This window comes from Mesoplodon mirus (assembly GCF_964341445.2).
Source record: "Mesoplodon mirus genome assembly, chromosome: 8".
Classification (NCBI taxonomy): domain Eukaryota; kingdom Metazoa; phylum Chordata; class Mammalia; order Artiodactyla; family Ziphiidae; genus Mesoplodon; species Mesoplodon mirus.
Window position 1 is genome coordinate 53302165 of NC_138984.1, and position 19115 is coordinate 53321279.

Genomic DNA, 19115 nt, shown 5'->3' on the forward strand with positions numbered 1-19115 from the left:
ATATAATCTAAAGATTTTTTTTATTGTTAGCCAATGGTTATTTTTTATGTCAAACTTTACAGAAAAAATGTGCATTTATGTTTGTGTGTCTCCTAACAGAAAAGTAAAATGCACTGGGAAATGGACACAGGAACTTTTTGTTCTGATTTTCTGTACAGATAGATAGCAATTTCTTTCTCAGTAATTTACATTTTTATATGCAAACATCATACTTTTGGGATTTCATTTTTTATTTTTTTTCTTTGTAATATTTCTCTACATTCCACCATCCCCATCTGATTAAAATTAGAAATAATTTGTTACATCCCTTACTTTTCTTTTTCTTGTCAAATAACATTTAGTCAAGAAACATATTGTTTTATTACATAAAGGGTGAAACTAATAATTCAGCCAAATGATGAAAGCATTGATAGACTTGGAACAATTTTTTTTCACTGAGGTACATACAAAAAAATAATTCTTAAATGTTTGTATATGAATCTAAAGAAATTTCGCCCTAAATTAACAAACCCAATTGAATCAAATATTCTTAGATCAGGTAGGGTATGGGCAATAGAAATATAGGATTTTCTGTTATTTTCCCTTTTGGGGGCAGGAAGGAGTTTGGGAAATATCTCAAGGATAAAATGCCTTTGGTCTTCCATGCAAGTGTGTACCAGAGAACTGCAGTAGTTGTTGATCTCCTTGACAATAAACCCATCTATTATGGGGACTGAATTGAAATCAGTACGAACATTACTGCTGGGGAATGAATGTACAAATCCTTTGTTATGAATGTGAAACTACTATGGTCATTAAAACAAGGTTGAGTCAGCCCCTGTCAACAGAAGCAGAAGAAATTCTGGCTACATAAGGCCTTTTGGACAATGTATTATATAACATGAAAGAAAACAAAATAGGAGTCAAATCCTGACAATCCTTATTTGTATTTAAGTGGTATTAGGTGTATCACTTAAAGCCTCCGGGTTTCCATTTACTCACTTGCAAAGTAAGGGAGTTTTACTGTATCGTCTGTTGAAGCCTCTGTGTACTCTAAAATTCCATGATTCTGTGTGTCTGTCTTATGTGAGTCATTTCTAGTTCAGAAAGGTGGAACATTGGAGAATTGGTTTGTAGTAGCTTAGTGACATACTGTCAAAACTGGAGCCATACAAGCAAAGATTTCAAAAGATCTGGTTACTTGCCAGCTGCAGTAATATGGATTTGTCATCTTAACCCTTTATCATAAAATTTACAGCTTGAATACTATGAAGTATACTACATACAAGAAGCTTGGTATACTATTAAGAAACTTTTCCTGCAGGTAGTAATAGTAGCAAAGATTTTAGGTTTATAAGGCCTGGCTGTTTCCTATACAGCTGCTTTTATTCTTATGACTCTTTTGAAAAGTTTGCAGCTTCACCATATATGTTGAATATTTTGCAATAATTGGCCTTGTTCCTGAGCTGTTGGATTCGGGGCCGTAGCACTGTCTGAGAGGTTTACATTTCTCACAGTGAACCGGTCTCTTTTTCAGCTGCTTCCTGGCTTCTTTTTACTCAGGTTTCCACTGCCCTTTTTTTTTTTTTTTTTTTAATGCTGTATTAAAGTATATTAACATTTGCTTATATTTTCCATTAATTGTAATGCCTTTTAATCATGCATCATACTCAGAAATAGGGATTTGAATTTAAATGACAACCTTGGCTTAATATATTTATCTTTTAAAAATTCATGAAAGCTATTTCTTTTCCAAAGCAGATTTGAATGGCAGATTAATTTTGATTAGAGCTTTTCTTAAAAGTTTAATGTCTTAAGCATGCCAGACTCATTAGCGAAAGTCAAATACATCTCTTTCCCTGTTGCTAAATAACTTTTTAAGAATATTATTATGCATGCCATTAAATGGACCTAAGACATGTAAACGCATTTGAAGCTATTTGAAGGGATATAATTTAATTTTTTTCAAAACTGTGATATTGTATGCATGTGGGAAGCAAAATGACTTCATAGAACTAAATATCATTTTAGTTTTGCAACCTCTGTTAAATTCAAAGTTTATCAATGCATTTATACCTTTAATCTTAGCTTTCCAACCAGCAGACTACAGTAGGGTCCTGAAGAACCACAACCACAGGAGGAACATTTCAGGTTAAATAGTCTGTAAGGTTCACAGAATACTGGCAGCATTGCAGGGCACAAATTTAAAAGTAACCAGGGTGTAAAAGGCAAGCAAGGAAGAAAGGGCCCTATTGGATAAGTGGAGGGGTGATATTGATAAGAGATTTACTTATGTCAAATAGGGACTCTATCTACACAGTCAATTTCTTTACTGACAACTTTTGACTTGAGTAATAGGAATTTTGTATTTATATTGCTGGGTGGTAGCCCTGACTATCCTTGTTTTTTCATTGATTCTGTAAACATTTCTTAGCATTGCCTGACCAGCGCAGACTTAAACATTGTATATTACCTACAAATCCACCTATTTCCCTTTTCCCTTCTCCATTAACCTGCCGCCACTGGAGCCAAATGTATCTGGTAAGTACCCATAGATTTTCCTTGAGTCGTATTCCCTCTTCCACAGGACTGTCATTTAAATAGCTGTGAGCTATAACCTCTGTGTGGCTGTTTTTATTAGATTTGTTTTTTATGTTTGTATTTATGTTTATTTCAGGCACAGAAGTAGGAGAGCAGAGGGTGGTAGAGGAGAAGAATAGCAAAGATGTTCTGGCAGCTGTGTGTTCTTCCACATTCACCTAACAGACTATCCTTAGTTGAACTTGCCTGCTCACTAGAATAGTGCCACAAACATAAGACAAACCAGATTACAAACTTGAGATTTTGGTGATTTGGAAACAGTTCTCACAAACTGTCTTGTAGATACCTAGTTACAGTTAAATTTAAAGTTGGCAAAATGGCTCATCCAAAAAAGAAAGAATCTACCCTGACAGTGCTTCTGCTGTACAAATTCAGTCTTGAAAAAATTTAGTAATACTGTTAAATGGAATAACCTTAGATTTATTAAATGGCTGTTCTGACTAAGCACTTCTTCAATTTCTATTATTATCTTTCTGATTATGTCTAATCCGTATTATTAAGAATGCTTTCCTTTAACACAAATGCTATTTCAGATCACCTGTATAAAAAAACTAGCCTGTTAAAGCCAGTGCAATACTTTTCTGCTGAGCACTGTGTTTCCTTCTTGCGCTCTTCTCTGTTGAAGTGAAAGAGAGTTCAAAATAGAATATTCTTTGGAGCCCTCCGGGTAAGAGCCTGAGCCATCAATTTATATTGTCCTAGTTCTCTCAGCTTGCAAAATTGATTGTGGTTTCCTCTGAAAGTGCTGGAAGAAACGGGATAATATTGCAACAGTGCAGTCCTTTAACAAAGGAGAATGTCGGTGTTAAATAATACCTTATATTGAGATCTGGGTGTTTATTCTGTTGTTTGGTATCACTTAATATAGGCATTGCTTGCTTTACAAAATAGATGCTATCCCACAATACTCACAAATTTCTATAAAAGATAATTCTGTTTTCCTCTTACACCCAGGTTGAATCCAGATACATCACAGGAAGGATTTTTTTTTTTTTTAATTATGATGTACTGAAACACACTTTATTGAGGAAAGAATAATTTAGGTAGTAGCCAAGTTGGGGATGTACTGAGTGTCAGAATACTGGAAATACTCTTCTTGTAGCATTTTTCAAACATAGTGGTACTTTTCATTCTCTAGGAATCTACTTTACCCTTCCTAATCTTCAACCTTCTCCCTCTTTTCCAGATCATTGGATTTTTTTCTCATACTTGGCAGTCTTCAAACTATACTTTTGAAACTATCAGAGCTATGTCCCTCCCTTCCTTTGGTCTGAATACTTAGATAATGAACCTGAACCACAGTGCCACTTCTCTAATAAGTGCCACTTTAACAGTTGATGCTCTGCAGCCTGAATGTTTAAACACAGGTTTAAAGCAACTTGAACAGTTCTTTAAGATGTAAATTTTATTAAGCAAGTGTGCATAAAGTGAGGCATGTCTGTAATTACATGGTCCTTTATGTTGCTAATAAACTATTAATGATTTTGTCTTGCATAAACAGTAGTAAGGGGCTTATCTTTAATTGGATTAGTAGAATGATGTTGTGCATTTCTTGTCTTTTTTAGTGCTTTCCAAGTGAATATTTCTAGTTTTGCTTGTGATTATAGTAACTTTAATAACCAACATAGATCCCATGGTCTTATGTCATTCAAAAAAAGTCCAGTAATCGTTTTGCAGCATTTAATATCATGTTCTTTAGAGAGTATACTCTAAAATTATATACTTTGTAACTAGTTACTGGACTGTTGTTTGTTGTAAGTATTGGAATGAATGATCAAACATCATGACTTCTTGAAAAACTGTTCAGGTACTTGTCCTAATGCCAGTAGAATTTCCTTCCTGGGATACCAGCCATACAATGTATCAAATGTTAAATGATGCTTTTTGCTGGGTTTTTTTTTTTTTTTTTTTTTTTTTTTAAGTTAGAAAGATTCCTCAGCCCCTGACAGCTTCCTGTTCAGTGTGGTTCAAACCTCAAACCTGGTGGGTTTTCCTGCCTGGAATGTAAAAATGAATGTAAAGCTTATTCAGTATGTAGAAAAGAGCCATTGCTTCACAAGAACTTGAAGAGCTCACCCCTGTTACAGGACATGCCCCTTTATATACACAGTGTCCAGGTTAAAGCTGACATTGCCCCATTGGTAAAAGCTCACTTCTTGGCAAAGCAGTTCAACTTTATGGAGAGGAGAGCCACATTTATGAAAATTCTGCTGGAGAAATCTTCTGTATACTCATCTGGAATATGGCAGGAGAGTATACATTTTGAGTAAAGGCAGCCTTTGAGGTAAATAGCAAAGCTAAAACCCAAAGAGGAACATTGGAGATTGACATGGAAATGCTCAGGCTGAGTGAGAGACCCAGACCAGGGAACATGGAACCTGAAATATGTCACCATTTGAGCCTCTTCTTCCCCTTCCCAGTTGTTTTATATACATGTGAAATCTTATTATAATGAGACAAAGAAATGTAACCTTGAAATAAGGAGGTCACAAACCATGCATCTTGGGAGTAGTGGAAACTGTGACACCTGGTCTTGTTTTCAGCCCGGAAGTTTGTATAGCTACAGTCTGGACTAACTGCTCAACAACCTTTCACTCTAATTCTGTTTTGGGTAACAACACTTAATACTCACAAATAATCTTCAAATGAAAAAAAAAACTTTCCTGGTTGATTGACTATTTACAATAATTCTTTGTTTTCCTATAATTAAATTTCTGTTAAAACTTACACTCTGTTTAACTTTACTTCTGTTAAACTACAGTAAAAGTCTTCATTAGTCAAAATTCTCAGAAAATGGAAGGAGGTCAGGTGTTTAAGTGTTCTGCTTATTTGAGCAGTATTACTGTAGTACTCTTTCTACTTCAGCATTTTTCCCTGAGAAAAGTAAAGTTTACAATCAGACTACTATGTGCAAATCCCAGCTACAGCACTTAACAGCTGGTAACCTTGGACAAAATGTGAACCTCTCTGTGCTTTTGTTTTTTTTCATCTGAAAAATGGAGATAGTAAGACTTCATAAGATTGGGAGCACTAAAAGAGTTAGCATGTGAAAGTGCTTAGAACGGTACCTAAAACCTAGTGAATGTCATGTAAATGTTAGCTACTATTGCCTTGTGTGCTCTCAAAGAAATGATAAGTATGTAGTATTCTAAATGAAAATGCTTAGGGATTTGGGCTAAATTTGTGTTTGGGTTGGGTTGCAGAATGGAAACCAGAAGCTGACATAATTTGTCCTAAAATACTTAGTCTTTTTGTCTTGTAATCTTCTTGACACATGCCTTCTTCCTAAAAGGCAGTAGAGAGTTCAGATCAGCTGAGTTTTTTTCTCATCCTTTGATTGTTAACTTGAGGTCTAAATATGTTCTAAGAAAATTTACTTAAATGCTTCCTTCCCATAGCTTTGTAAAATCCCTATTGATTAGCTATGGAAACATTGCATGGAGAAAGGTTTTGAAACAGAATGTGTCATATGGTCCATTTCTATAAACAATGTAAGTGGGTATGTATGTTGCTATCTATGCAGGGAAAATAAGGCTAACCATATATACAACATGTAAATAGTGATTATCTACAAGTGACTGTTACACAAAAATGTTTTTTTCCACCCTGACTTTTTCCCTTTTTTGTATTTTCCAAATTTTCTTCCATGAAAACCTATTTTATAATCAAATAAAGCTTTTTCAGAGGTGTTTTTAATGTCCCTTTTTCCCCAGCAGTGTTCAGATTAAACCTTCATTTCAAGCTTTACATATTAGATATAAACTAAAACACTTCTGTTTTTCCTTATCAAGTAAACACTTTGAGGTTGATTACATGAAATCTGTGATTCGGCTGCTATGCATTTTTTAAGGAGAGGCATAATGAGTGATCCATGATTCTAGACTGAGGTGATTTGTATTCATGGGATTAAGTTTCATTTTAATGAAAAGGCAAATATGTTTCACCTTATTATATAAACATGTTATCTTAAAACTTAAGTACTGCTTTTGCTATCAAAAGCCATTCACTAAACGTGGACAGTGAGAAACTGGCCATTCATTCTCAGTCAGCCTGGTTTTGTGTAGAAGCATGTATTATTTTGATTCCATTCTGTTAAGAATATGTTCTTCCTCGCTGTTTAGTTAGTAAGTATAAATATTAAGTGCCCACCTTTTTGGCTTATTTGCTTGATAACCGATATGGATATTTTGGGGTTTTTTTCCTTTAATGGGGTGGGTAGGGTGTCAAAAGCTTCTAACCCTGCCCTTAAAAAGCACACCATTTCTATTTTTGGGTTTTTTTAAACGTGTACGCAAGCCATGAGAGAACAGTTAACAAGAACAATTTTATATTACCTGTCGAGTTTTAAGAAATATGGAATAAGGCAATGAACAAAATTATGAGAAGATTAATAAGAGAGCTTCTTAGGAATATATTTTCTTTTAAAGTGTTTGACATTCTTATTTTTATTAGCTCCACTTTATTTAAAAACATGTTCCCAGTTTATTTGTGCTACATCTGAATGAAGTACTAATATTAGTTAGTTTTTCTACTTTCACAGTCTTTAAAATCTGGAACCTCTTAGTAGTTCTCACTGCTCTTCTACTTGTAAAATCTCTGGTTCTCCACCAATATTCTGCCTTCATCTTCCATTTTTCTTCCCTGTTCCTCAAATATGTTACTCATTTTTTACTTTTTCCAGATCTTTTCTGTAAGTCCAGCCTCATATGTTACTTCCTCTGTGAATATCAACCAGGATTAACTTCTCCCTCTTAATTTCATAATGCCCTATTTATTCTGCTGTTCTGTTATGGTGTCATGGCTAAGAATGCCTAATTTCAAAGGGACCGTGTTTCACTCACCTTTTATCACCCTCCAGGCACATCGTGAGCTCACAGCATCTTTACATAATCGTTTATGACAAATGAGGTGCTAGAATCAGATGTTTTAGATTTTATGTTATGTTGCACATTTTCAAAATGTGATGTTTGTGTGGAGATTTATATATACATTAGTAGGAATGGATATTAGTGGAGTTAAGGTTACATTAAAGAATCTAAAATACCATTGGAAATTTATCGGTGCAAATTCCATGATGTAGTGTCCAGGTGATGCTACATTAGACCACTGTGTCATGAAATCTATAGCTATGTATTGAAGTTTTCTGTGTCAGATTTTTTTTCATAAGAGGGAGTTGCAGGCAGGAGTCAAACAAGGTGAACCTCCAAATACTGGCAATGAATAAAATACAAAAATAGTTTGAAAAACACTTGAGTTTCTTAGGGGGACATGACTAAGTCAAGGTATTTAAGTCACACTATGTTACAGTGAATTCTGCTAGGTGGTCACATTTTTCTTTTTAATTTTAGTGGACTGTAATTCTGACAAGTCCATTGTAAGAAGTTACTTTCCCAGTCTATAAAGAGCTGAGCCCAAATTCTGACCCTGCAATAGATGTATGTGTGGGTGTGTGGGTGTTCAGAGGTGGTGTTTCCAACACAAAAAAGGGTCTTCACATCCCATTTCCATTCTTGCCCTTTCTTTTCCTAGGGGTGGAAATGTGTCAGTGTATGTTTTGATGATATTTGGACTTTAGAGTATGAATTTGAAATACTTGTTATTTGGTAAACTGAAAATAGGGTTGGTTGTTAATTATTAGGCTAAGGAGCAAGAAAGAAGCTTCTTTACCACCAGATTTGAGGACTATAGGAATTTCACAGGGAGAAATGTTTCAGAAACAGCATATTAACAATCACTTTATTACACATAAGGACCATAATATACATTTTTTGGGAAAGCTAGATTGGCGAGAAGTCATTTGAAACATGGCAGTAAAGCACTGTTGCCATAGAAATAGCATCATTTTATAAAACCCTTCACTATAACTGGATTTGTACTTGATTTTTACTTTGTTGTTAATATGTTGCTTAGTTACCGGATATGTTTTGTATTCATATCTTTAGAAAAGGTTGATGCTAGAATTTATTCAATTATTTAGCCATTGAGTGGAATCATTGAGGCTTCCAGGCAGCTGCAGTGATACCCTTGTCTACAATCAATACCTGAGATGGGATCTTTGCCATTCCTGTTGCTTTAGGGATTAATAAGGATGGAGATGAAAACTTGATATTTATAAGGTAGCAGAATAGATTTATGGTGCTATCAGAGAAATCATTTCGCTGACCTTTAGTTGTGGAAGTTTGTATAGGCAGTGCCATAGTTTGGTTTATCTTTGTAGAAGCTTTTTAGATACCCTGATTAGAAGGTCAGTTATTTATTTTTATCTGGTTTCTTTTTAAAAAAAAAAACAAAAAAAGGATTTGTGGTAGTTTTCAGTAATTTACATAAGTCTTGAGCTAACTGGTTTACTTAAAGGAATCCTCTTAGGGTCAGGAGACACATATTGTACAATTCATATTAACTACTCAAAGCTTATCATTGTGGATTCTTATTTAAATAACTGATAAATTCACTTAATAAAAGTATGTTTATACTCTTAACTTACTAGTTAAATTACCAACAGTGCCTTCAGTTTAGGAAGAACTGTCCCTTAGGTTTTTGATTTGTGAACTTTGGGCAGATTGCTTAACCCCTCTAATGATCGGTTTCTCTGTTAAGTGACCTTAATAATGTAATAAGGAAATAACCTTAAAAATTGCTAGGTAATTCAATTTTTCCTTGTGCCCTTGACACATTCCTAATATAAGGATTCGTATCTTAGTGTGGTTTTTCAAACATACAGCTATACTATAGAAGTGGTTCCTCCTTCCATTATTTTCAGTCTCCAGAAGGACTAGTTCTACCACTACCAACTCAAAACTCTCCATTTTTTAACAAGAGGCCCTGCATTTTGCTTTTGCACTGGGTCCCACAAATTATGTAGCCAGTCCTGGCCCACAGAAACTATTTTTAATAACAGACTGTACTATACACTAACTAGTAATTGTGTATATAAACCAAGTCTCTGGCCCTATAAATTTCCTCAACTGCAAAGGAAATCTTTGTACCCAAATTTTATTTGAGTGTTATTTTGGGAGGGTGGGGAGGGTAGCTGACTTGGATTACCTACATAGTAAACCTTTTAAATGTTGGCTCTCATAACAGAAGATTTTTGAGACTTGCTGTTTAAACAGAACTCTGTCATCTTAGAACACAAAGTACTTGCTTAAAATACAGAAACATACTGCTAGTGAAATAAATTAAATTCAAAGCAGGGTTTAACTCACTGTGCCATTACAGGTTATCAAGTTATGCCCAACCAGCAGCAAAACTACCAGGGGATAGTTGGAGTTCAGCAACCCCAGAGTCAGAGCCTAGTTGGTGGCCAGCCCAACAGCATTGGAAATCAGATTCAAGGAGTGGTCATCCCCTATCCTTCAGTGCCATCATATCAGGTACGTGGTCGCTCTTACCTGCATTGGGTAGAGGGGATTTTGAATAACTAAAATGTGTAGCTACATTCTTCTCCTTTTAATATGGGGAAAATGCTTCTGTAATACATAACTTTATAGTCTTAAGAGTTTTATTAGTCATTGCAGCTTTGTTCTGTCCTCACTTATTGCATTATTCATTCACTTCATTAACTTTTAGAAAAAAATATCTGAACCATATTAATTTTGAGAAGTAAGTTTTTCTGACATTGTCTGTGTTTCCAGCTATTGAATACATAAGTGTCAATATATGAGCAAGTGTCTTATTCTATTCAGCTCCTTAGAAAATCTCTTGAGGAGAATGGAATGGGAGGGAAAAGTAAAGGTAGAGGTAGGTATATGAAATAGAGTACAGATTATAAGTCAGTGTTTATAGAATAGAGAAGGATGTGCAATTTCCCATGCTGGAACTGAGCTTTTTCCCCCTCACTAAATCAAAAAAAGGAATAGTATGTCATGTATTGAAAATGTCATGGATTTTAATTTATAGTTCTAAAGTAGCAATACCTACTGTTTCATGAATAAGTCAGATTTCTTTAGCCCATCTATGGCACATTTCCAGAAATTTATTTTACCTTCCTTTACCTTTCTGGAATAACCTGCGAGTGAGTTTGTTTTATTAGCCTCATGGTTTCCCATAACTGACTCGAATGTTAAGAAATCCAAAAGCCAGTGTCATTCATCTCAACAAGGTAAAAATAATCTAGCTGGGAAGATAAATGTACATCTAAACACAGGTCAACAAATTGGTGATAATATACAGATCACTAACTGAAGGAATTATGAAATATGGCTATGCGTAGGTTAGGGACTTAATACAGAGATCTTCTAGAAGGGTATAAACCTTTAATTAGCTCTTAAAAGAAAATTATGGGCATAAATTAGTTAAGGCATTCTGAGGATGGGGAAGGATATGAGCAAAGGAGGTAGCATATTCTTGTAATTCCAGAAAATGAAAATTGTAATTAAAATGTAAAATGTGGAATTGTTGAGGACTTTTGAGCACTAAGAATATGTCTACTTTTGAAGCCCCTTGATAATAGAAAGCAACTAAGGAAAAAAGAAGATACATCATGAAACTAGATTTTATATCTTTCTTTTCTCTCAAATCCTCCATGCTTTTACTCCAGTCCACCCTGCTTAAGCCGAGGCCCATGAGACTGCCCATCCCCTACTTCCTCTGTAGCTAGACATTAGACAGGATCACTACCAAGCCAGGAACTCTCCCTTCTCAAGGACCCTGGATATGCTACCTGATCTAGTCTGCTGAGCATCTATTAGATGCCCAGACACTGTGTAAATAAGATCTCCCTTGAAATATAAGTTTAGGGACTTCCCTGGTGGTCCAGTGACTAAGACTCTGTGCACCCAATGCCAGGGGCCCGGGTTCAATCCGTGGTCGGGGAACTAGATCCCGCATGCATGCTGCAACTAAGAATCTGCATGCCGCAACTAAAGATCCTGCATGCCAAAACTAAGACCCGGTGCAGACTAGACTAAATAAATAAATAAACAAATAAATAAAAGAAAGATTAGTTTAACACTGGAAAATTAACTGGTGGATTAACTATTAAAAAAAGAAATATAAGTTTAAAATAAATTATATCCTTGTTAGTGTAGTTTTTAAAAATGGAGCTAGATACTGAAAGTGTTTCAGAGCTAAGACAGTTATTATCATTTCTATAGCATACTTTTTTTACAAGTTATAAATTATTTTCTCATGGTATTTCATGTAATCCTTCCACTGGGTGAATGATTGTGAGATGTATTGCTCTGATAAGCAGTGAATGACAGGCTGCTTCATGCTTCCTACTACATTTGGTTAGATAAGCTAGGTAGTAATAAACTGTCATCTAAAAAATAAACCCGAGGGAATTCCCTGGCAGTCCAGTGGTTAGGACTCATCGCTTTCACTGCCGAGGGCCTGGGTTCACCCCTGGTCGGAGAACGAAGATCCTGCAAGTCGTGCATCACGGCTGAAAAAATAAAAATAAAAATAAAATTTTAAATTAACAAATAAATAATAAGCCTGAAAAGTCATCTACTCAGTAGAGTATATTCTGCGGCTGTACATTCTCAAGTACGGTTTCCTCTCTTTTGGTACTTCAGTTTTTTTTCTTTACCACTAGTTACAAATTTATTCTGTAGCTTAAATCATCTAGATTGAGTTGCCATTCTTCCTAGATCTTTCATATACACTAACTTAGATACAATCAGAAATAATTTTAGGATGCTACACTGCCTCAGTAGGCAAAAAGACTGAAATATATTTTGTCATAAAAAATTGGATAAATCAAACCAACAACTTTATCTTTGCAGCTGAGCCAAATTGAAAGTAGTTTAAGAGATTACTGTGTATTTTGAAAGGACTAGTTACATTTTAGAAACATGTTATATAGGCAAGACTTAGAAGTTAATCATCAATTTATAAGTCACAGAGCCCAGGTATAGAGAATCATGAAGTGGTTAAAGAACTAAGGCTCTGGAGCCAGTGGGCATGGGTTCAAACCCCGACTTTTCTCCTCACTAGCTGTACAACCTTGGGCAAGTTATTAACCTCAATTTTTAACCCCTTCTATAAAACAAGCATGATAAAAGTAACTTCTTAGGGTTGTTAGGAAGACTTGATGTAATAATATACATAAAGTTCTTGGAACAGAACCTGAACATGGTAGTAAGTACTCGGTAATGTTAACTTTGATCGTCATCACTGTTACTACTGTTGCTGACATCATCATCAGAAGCTTTTACACAGGCTTTATTTACCAAAATCATTGTAATGCAACTAATGTGGTGCACTTGTAAATTACAAAACCATTTTGCCGTTGTGGTTTCTATTTTCGAAACTGTGGAAACTGGAGAAATGAATCCATTATGTTCATGTGTTGTTTTTTTTTTTAAATTTATTTATTTTTGGCCACGTTGGGCCTTCATTGCTGTGCGTGGGCTTTCTCTAGTTGTGGCGAGCGGGGGCTACTCTTCGTTGTGTTGCACAGGCTTCTCACTGCAGTGTCTTATATTGTTGCGGAGCACGGGCTCGAGGCGTGTGGGCTTCAGTAGTTGTGGCGTGAAGGCTCAGTAGTTGTGGCTTGCGGGCTTAGTTGCTCCACGGCATGTGGGATCTTCCCAAACCAGGGATCAAACCTGTGTCCCCTGCATTGGCAGGTGGATTCTTAACCACTGCACCACCAGGGAAGTCCTGATTATGTTCATGTGGTTTCTATATAGATGAATGTGGAAAACAGAGAATTGAAAGATCCACTGTTCATCAGATGCCTGCTGTGCTAGATCCTGTAAATGGAGATTATAATGGAGATAATACCCCTCCTGAGGTGGAGGTGGCATCCTGTTTTTGCAGATAATGAACTCTGGGGCCTCAGAATCTGAGTTAAGTCGTTTGCCCAGTGTCACATATATAGTAAAATTGATGGAGTCAGTATCACATCTAGACATCTTAAGCTTCAGAGCTCACACTTTCTGATCCAGTGTATCTCATTTTTAGTACCCTATCTGAGTTTTACTTAGCTCTACCTGAGGTAAATTGCATTACTCTTTCCATGTGAAAGGGTCATCCTTATTTGGAAACTTTCTTTTTTAAAATAACTTCTGGGACTTCCCTGGTGGCGCAGTGGTTAAGAATCCACCTGCCAATACAGGGGACACAGGTTCAATCCCTGGTCTGGGAAGATCCCACATGCCGCGGAGCAACTAAGCCCATGCACTACAACTGCTGAGCCTGTGCTGTAGAGCCCGTGAGCCACAACTACTGAACCCGCCTGCCACAACTACTGAAGCCCGCACACCACAACGAAGAGTAGCCCTGGCTCCCTGCAACTAGAGAAAGCCCGCGTGCAGCAACAAAGACCCAACGCAGCCAAAAATTAAATAATTGAATAAAATTTTAAAATAAAAAATAATAAGATAACTTCTACTTTGGGATATGAGTCATAACTCCTAGCCTACTGTACTGTTGATAAATGCTAACCGAAAACAATAACCAGCTAAAAAGAACATTGAAATAAAGTGGTAATGCTGTAACTAACTTATCAGGACAGCCTATTGGCAGTTTTACCTTATTCCTAACTGCTCACACTTGAAAGTTTATGGAGGCTGGAGACATTAACATTTGCAAGGTTTTAAAGAATGTTTTTGCCTTTAAATTGCCTTTCAAATTTTAGGTTTCACTGCCTCAAGGTTCTCAAGGAATTGCCCATCAGACTTATCAACAGCCTGTTATGTTCCCTAATCAGTCTAATCAAGGATCTATGCCTACAGCAGGAATGCCAGTTTACTATAGCATCATTCCACCTGGTCAACAAAATAATTTAAGGTGAGTATGAATAAAAGGCTTAATCTTATAGCTCCTCATTGTTTATCAGGATTGTGGTCTGTTGCTAATTTTAAAGTTGCCTAAGGGGCATTACCTGAGATCATTCTCTAATCTAGAATAGAAAAACTACAATACAATCTATTTATCTAACATTTCTTTTAACAAAATCAGTATAAGCAGGGCATTCCATATGTAAACCAATGGAGAATCAAGTTTTCTCTCATGTGCCTGATAGTAGTAGGCCAGTCTCCTTTTACTCACCTAAGGGGAATCAATAGTTGGCCATAGATCTTAGAGTTAAGCGCGTTTATGTGTTAATATTTAAGGTTTTTGTAAGAGCCTGGGGAGAATGTATTTCCTGTATATAATTTCAAGAGCAAAATATCTTGCTGGAATCGTTCTGGCTCTGGGGAGCTCCTTTTTCATCAGTAAGAGGAGGGAGGCATATGAGAAGCAAATGATAGTAGGTCTATATTAAAGCAAGTCGTGAAGTATTCCATTAGCTACTTAACTTGAAAGAACAGAAACTTCTCTGATAAGCCTAATGTGTTAAAATATATATATATAGTCTTCCTTTGAGTTGGGTACTTTTAGTCTGCTGTTCAGAGTGGATTACAGACTTTCATTTACTCTCATGACATTTCTGTAAGGTTGCCAGAGTAGCCTTGGTGCTCTTTTTAATAAGGAGTCTGAAGGTAGGATTGCTGATAAGAGGTTGTCACCCAGTTATGGTTACAGATGGTATTTAGGGGTAAAGAAGGGGTTGCAGTACTTGCTTCATTGAATCTGCTTGGGAAAATGGGGACTTGACTCTCATTTTATTTGTTGTCATAAACACACATACATACACACCTGAGGAACTCACGTATTTCCTCCTCTCTGTGGATGCCACAAACTGAAAAGGCCCAGGCTTTTTAAACAACAAGTTGGTTGAAATCTCACAGGCAACTTCGGAGTTTTATACAATGATGAGCCCCAGCTCTTTTGTGGTAGAGCTGCTGCACAGTGAAAATTAAAAAAAAAAATTTGGGGGGCCTCACTGTGCAGCACGCAGGATCTTAGTTCCCTGACCAGGGATTGAACCTGCATCCCCTGCAATGGAAGCACGGAGTCCTAACCACTGGACTGCTAGGGAAGTCCTGAAAATAGAAATTTATACTATGTTAAAATTTCCCATTATTTTTTAAAGCCTTCCAGGTGATTCTTCTGGCAATAAGAGTTGAGACTCACTGACCTATGCTAACCAGCCCTTTTTTTCATCTGTATGCTTCAGCTATGCACTAGTCGCCATAACCCAGTAATATTTTACACATTTGCAAGAAAGTCATAATATCTGTCATTGTAAAATTTCATCTAAGACCCAGTGTCCTAAGGTAAAACTGTGTCTATTACTCCATACCAGCAAGTACAATAAATCTCAGTTTGTTCAAAGGGGGAAAGTATATCTTAAACTCTAAGCTATAGGGTCCTGATCCAAACACTCATGTTTTTACTAAAACATTACCAGATTATAAGATTTCTATAAGAACACTAAGTGAGCCTTTGTTCTGAAAATTACCTTCCTTAGCTTGAGTTGCTTAGCAATCCATTATCTTGTGGCAGCTCCTTATGCAGAAAAGTGGAATTTGAATTATCTTTACTTTCAGCTCAACCAGTCAGTTATCACTGAGGCAATTTTGTGTTTGGATTGGATTGTGTTATGTGTACTATGAGGATTTAGCATAGCCTGATACAAATCGTGTGTCTTGTCACTTTCAGCAAGCCATGTACCAGTCAGAGAAACTAGTTTTGCAACAAATCATGGTATTTCTGTCAGTCTGTGATGTAGAGAAAAAACTAATTTCATTCCTACAGTCTGCAAAAATGGGCAGGCTAGTTGGATAATATTTTCAAAATGTTCCCATTTGGGGTTTTTTTTCCTCCTGTGTTACCATTTATTTTCCCATTTTTACCTTGAAACTCAAAAGGAGAATATACTTTTGTCTTTGATCTGCAATCTCAAAGGGCTAGCATACAGAGAGGGGAACTTGAAGAGACTGTAACCTTTATTTTTCAGAACTCTAAAAAAAGGGCTTCACAGAATCTTTATGAAATAATGAAAAAGAAAACCTACTTCTAAGTCTTTTTCCCTTTTCTATCTGCATAGTCTGTTTTTCCTCATTTTGTAAACTAGTATTCCTCTAGTGTCCCCTTTGTCCTACTTCTGGAACCGTCTTGGATTCATTTAATTTCTCCTAAACTTCTAGTTTTGCATTTTGGTTTTTTGTTTGCCTCAGCCATCCTTTGAAATAATTGTCAATAACAAAGTCTCAATCTGAACCACATGTTTCAGTGAAATTTTACTTCTGTTGTTATTAAAAGGGAAATTGTTAACACTTAGCCTAGAGGAATAAAATGTAATAAGAAAGTTACTTCTGGTGCTAAAACATTGCCTTTTCAGAATGTTTATTTTCTCTTCATTGGATATAACAGCTTTTATTTATCAGCAAAATTAATTAGTAAATTAAGTTATATGGACAAAAATAATGTTAAATAGGAAGGGAAGAGGATGCTTATAGTTATTCCATTTCTTGTAAACACACCAAAAATGAGTGATAATAGTAATTTTTTTAATATAAATTTATTTATTTTTGGCTGCATTGGGTCTTTCTTGCTGCGTGTGGGCTTTCTCCAGTTGCAGTGAGCAGGGGCTACTCTTTGTTGAGGTGCGTGAGCTTCTCATTGCGGTGGCTTCTCTTGTTGCGGAGCACGGGCTCTAGGCGCACGGGCTTCAGTAGTTGTGGTATGTGGGCTCAGTAGTTGTGGTTCACGGGCTCTAGAACGCAGGCTCAGTAGTTGTGGCGCATGGGCTTAGTTGCTCCGCGGCATGTGGGATCTTCCCGGACGAGGGCTCGAACCTGTGTCCCCCGCATTGGCAGGCGGATTCTTAACCACTGCACCACCAGAGAAGTCTCTATTTTATTTTATTTTTTATTTTTATTTTTTGGAAGTCTCTATTTTAGATTAATAATTTTTAAGTAGATACCTTTAAAGAATAAGGAAGAGAGGTGATATTTCATACAAAAATCTTTTCATTTTTCAGTCTCTCTCAGTGAGTTTCTATTGGGAAAAATAATTCTCCTACATCTACACTTTGTCCGTTAAAAGAGTGTTTTCTCTGTTTAACTTGTTTGGGTCTTCCTGATTATACATACAATACAGAGTCATTGTAGAAAATTTGAAAATATAAAATTTTCAAAATGTAAAAAAGGGTAAAAAAGCAAATCAGCTACAATCTCACCACTCAGAGATAATCACTGTTAAATTTTGGTGTCTTCATTTAAGTCATTTTTCAGTGTACACATAATATGTGAAGTTTGTTAGGAATCATATATTCTAAACATTATATTTTCTATATTTTTAATTACATTGTTCATAAGTTCTGGTTTAAAAGTTAAATCAGGGGCTTCCCTGGTGGCACAGTGGTTAAGAATCCACCTGCCAAGGCAGGGGACACAGGTTCAAGCCCTGGTCCGGGAAGATCCCACATGCCGCGGAGCATCTGAGCCCATGCACCACAACTACTGAGCCTGTGCTCTGGAGCCCGTGAGCCACAGCTACTGAACCCGCATGCCACAACTACTGAAGCCTGCGTGCCTAGAGCCCCTGCTCCGCAACAAGAGAAGCCACCGCAGTGAGAAGCCCGTGCACCGCAACAAAGAGTAGCCCCCGCTCGCTGCAACTAGAGAAAGCCTGCGCACAGCAATGAAGACCCAACACAGCCGAAAAAAAAACCAAACAAAAACAAGGATATCCAACAGTCAACAAGGTTAAATTCATAATGCCTGGCATCCAATCAAAAATTAGGAAGTATGCAAGGAAGTGAGAAACTAATAAGGCTAATAATGAGGAAAAATCAGTCAGTTGAAACTGACTGAAACAATGCCAGTATAAAATTCAGACAGAGGAAAAAGGACTAGGAAATAATGAACAGAGCATCAGTGCTTTTCAGGGGGCCTAATGCATGTGCAATTGGCATCCTCCAAAGAGAGGAAAAGGGCAGACAAAAAAATATTTGAATAGTAATGGCTGAAATGTTTCAAAATTTATGAAAATCATAAATCTGCATATCCAAAAAGTTCGACAAACTCAGGCAAAAGAAATATGGAGGAAACTTTTCAAAACGTTATAAAGGGAAAATTGTAAAAGTAGCCAGAGAAAAAAAGACACGTTACATATAGAGGAACAAAGATAAGAATTCGATAGACTTTTTGTTAGAAACAATACGAGCCAGAAGACAGTGGCACAACATCTCTATTTGAGGTTATGAAAGAAAAAACAGAATTCTATACCAGTAGAAATATTTTTCAGAAACAAATATGAAATAAAGACTATTTCAAACATGCAAAAACTGAAACAATTAATCACCAGCTTACCTGCACTGCAAGAAATGTTAAAGGAAGTCTTTCAGACAATAAGAAAATTATACCAGATGGAAACTGGCTACACAACAGAATAAAAATGAAAAGTCAAACAATATACTGACTGGGAAACCAAATATCTGAAAAAGTACTTATGTAGAGAGGATATGAAGAATTCTCAAACTTCAATGATTAAAAAAAAAAAAACACCTTCAGAAACAATTTGTTTAAAAAGTTAAACCTACGTGTGGAGCACTGCTATACAATAGTTAGAGGTACATGGTGAGGAAAGGTGTGGAAACTTAGTGAAGTTCTTTTCTTAATCCAAATGAAGGTTACATAGTTCTTCATCTTATAATTCTTTAAAATGTGTAATATATTTCTGGGTACTTTTGT

The 19115-nt window shown here is 36.2% G+C and overlaps 1 protein-coding gene across 11 annotated transcripts in view; it reads left to right on the top strand.

Moving 5' to 3' along the window:
- R3HDM1 (R3H domain containing 1) overlaps positions 1–19115 on the top strand; it is a 108244-nt gene that overhangs the window by 60178 nt on the left and 28951 nt on the right. For all 11 annotated transcript variants that reach the window (XM_082629846.1, XM_082629849.1, XM_082629851.1 and 8 more), the window contains 2 exons: positions 9799–9953; positions 14168–14319. In XM_082629846.1, coding sequence (XP_082485972.1) covers positions 9799–9953; positions 14168–14319 — 307 coding nt within the window. The remainder of the gene's footprint in view (positions 1–9798; positions 9954–14167; positions 14320–19115) is intronic.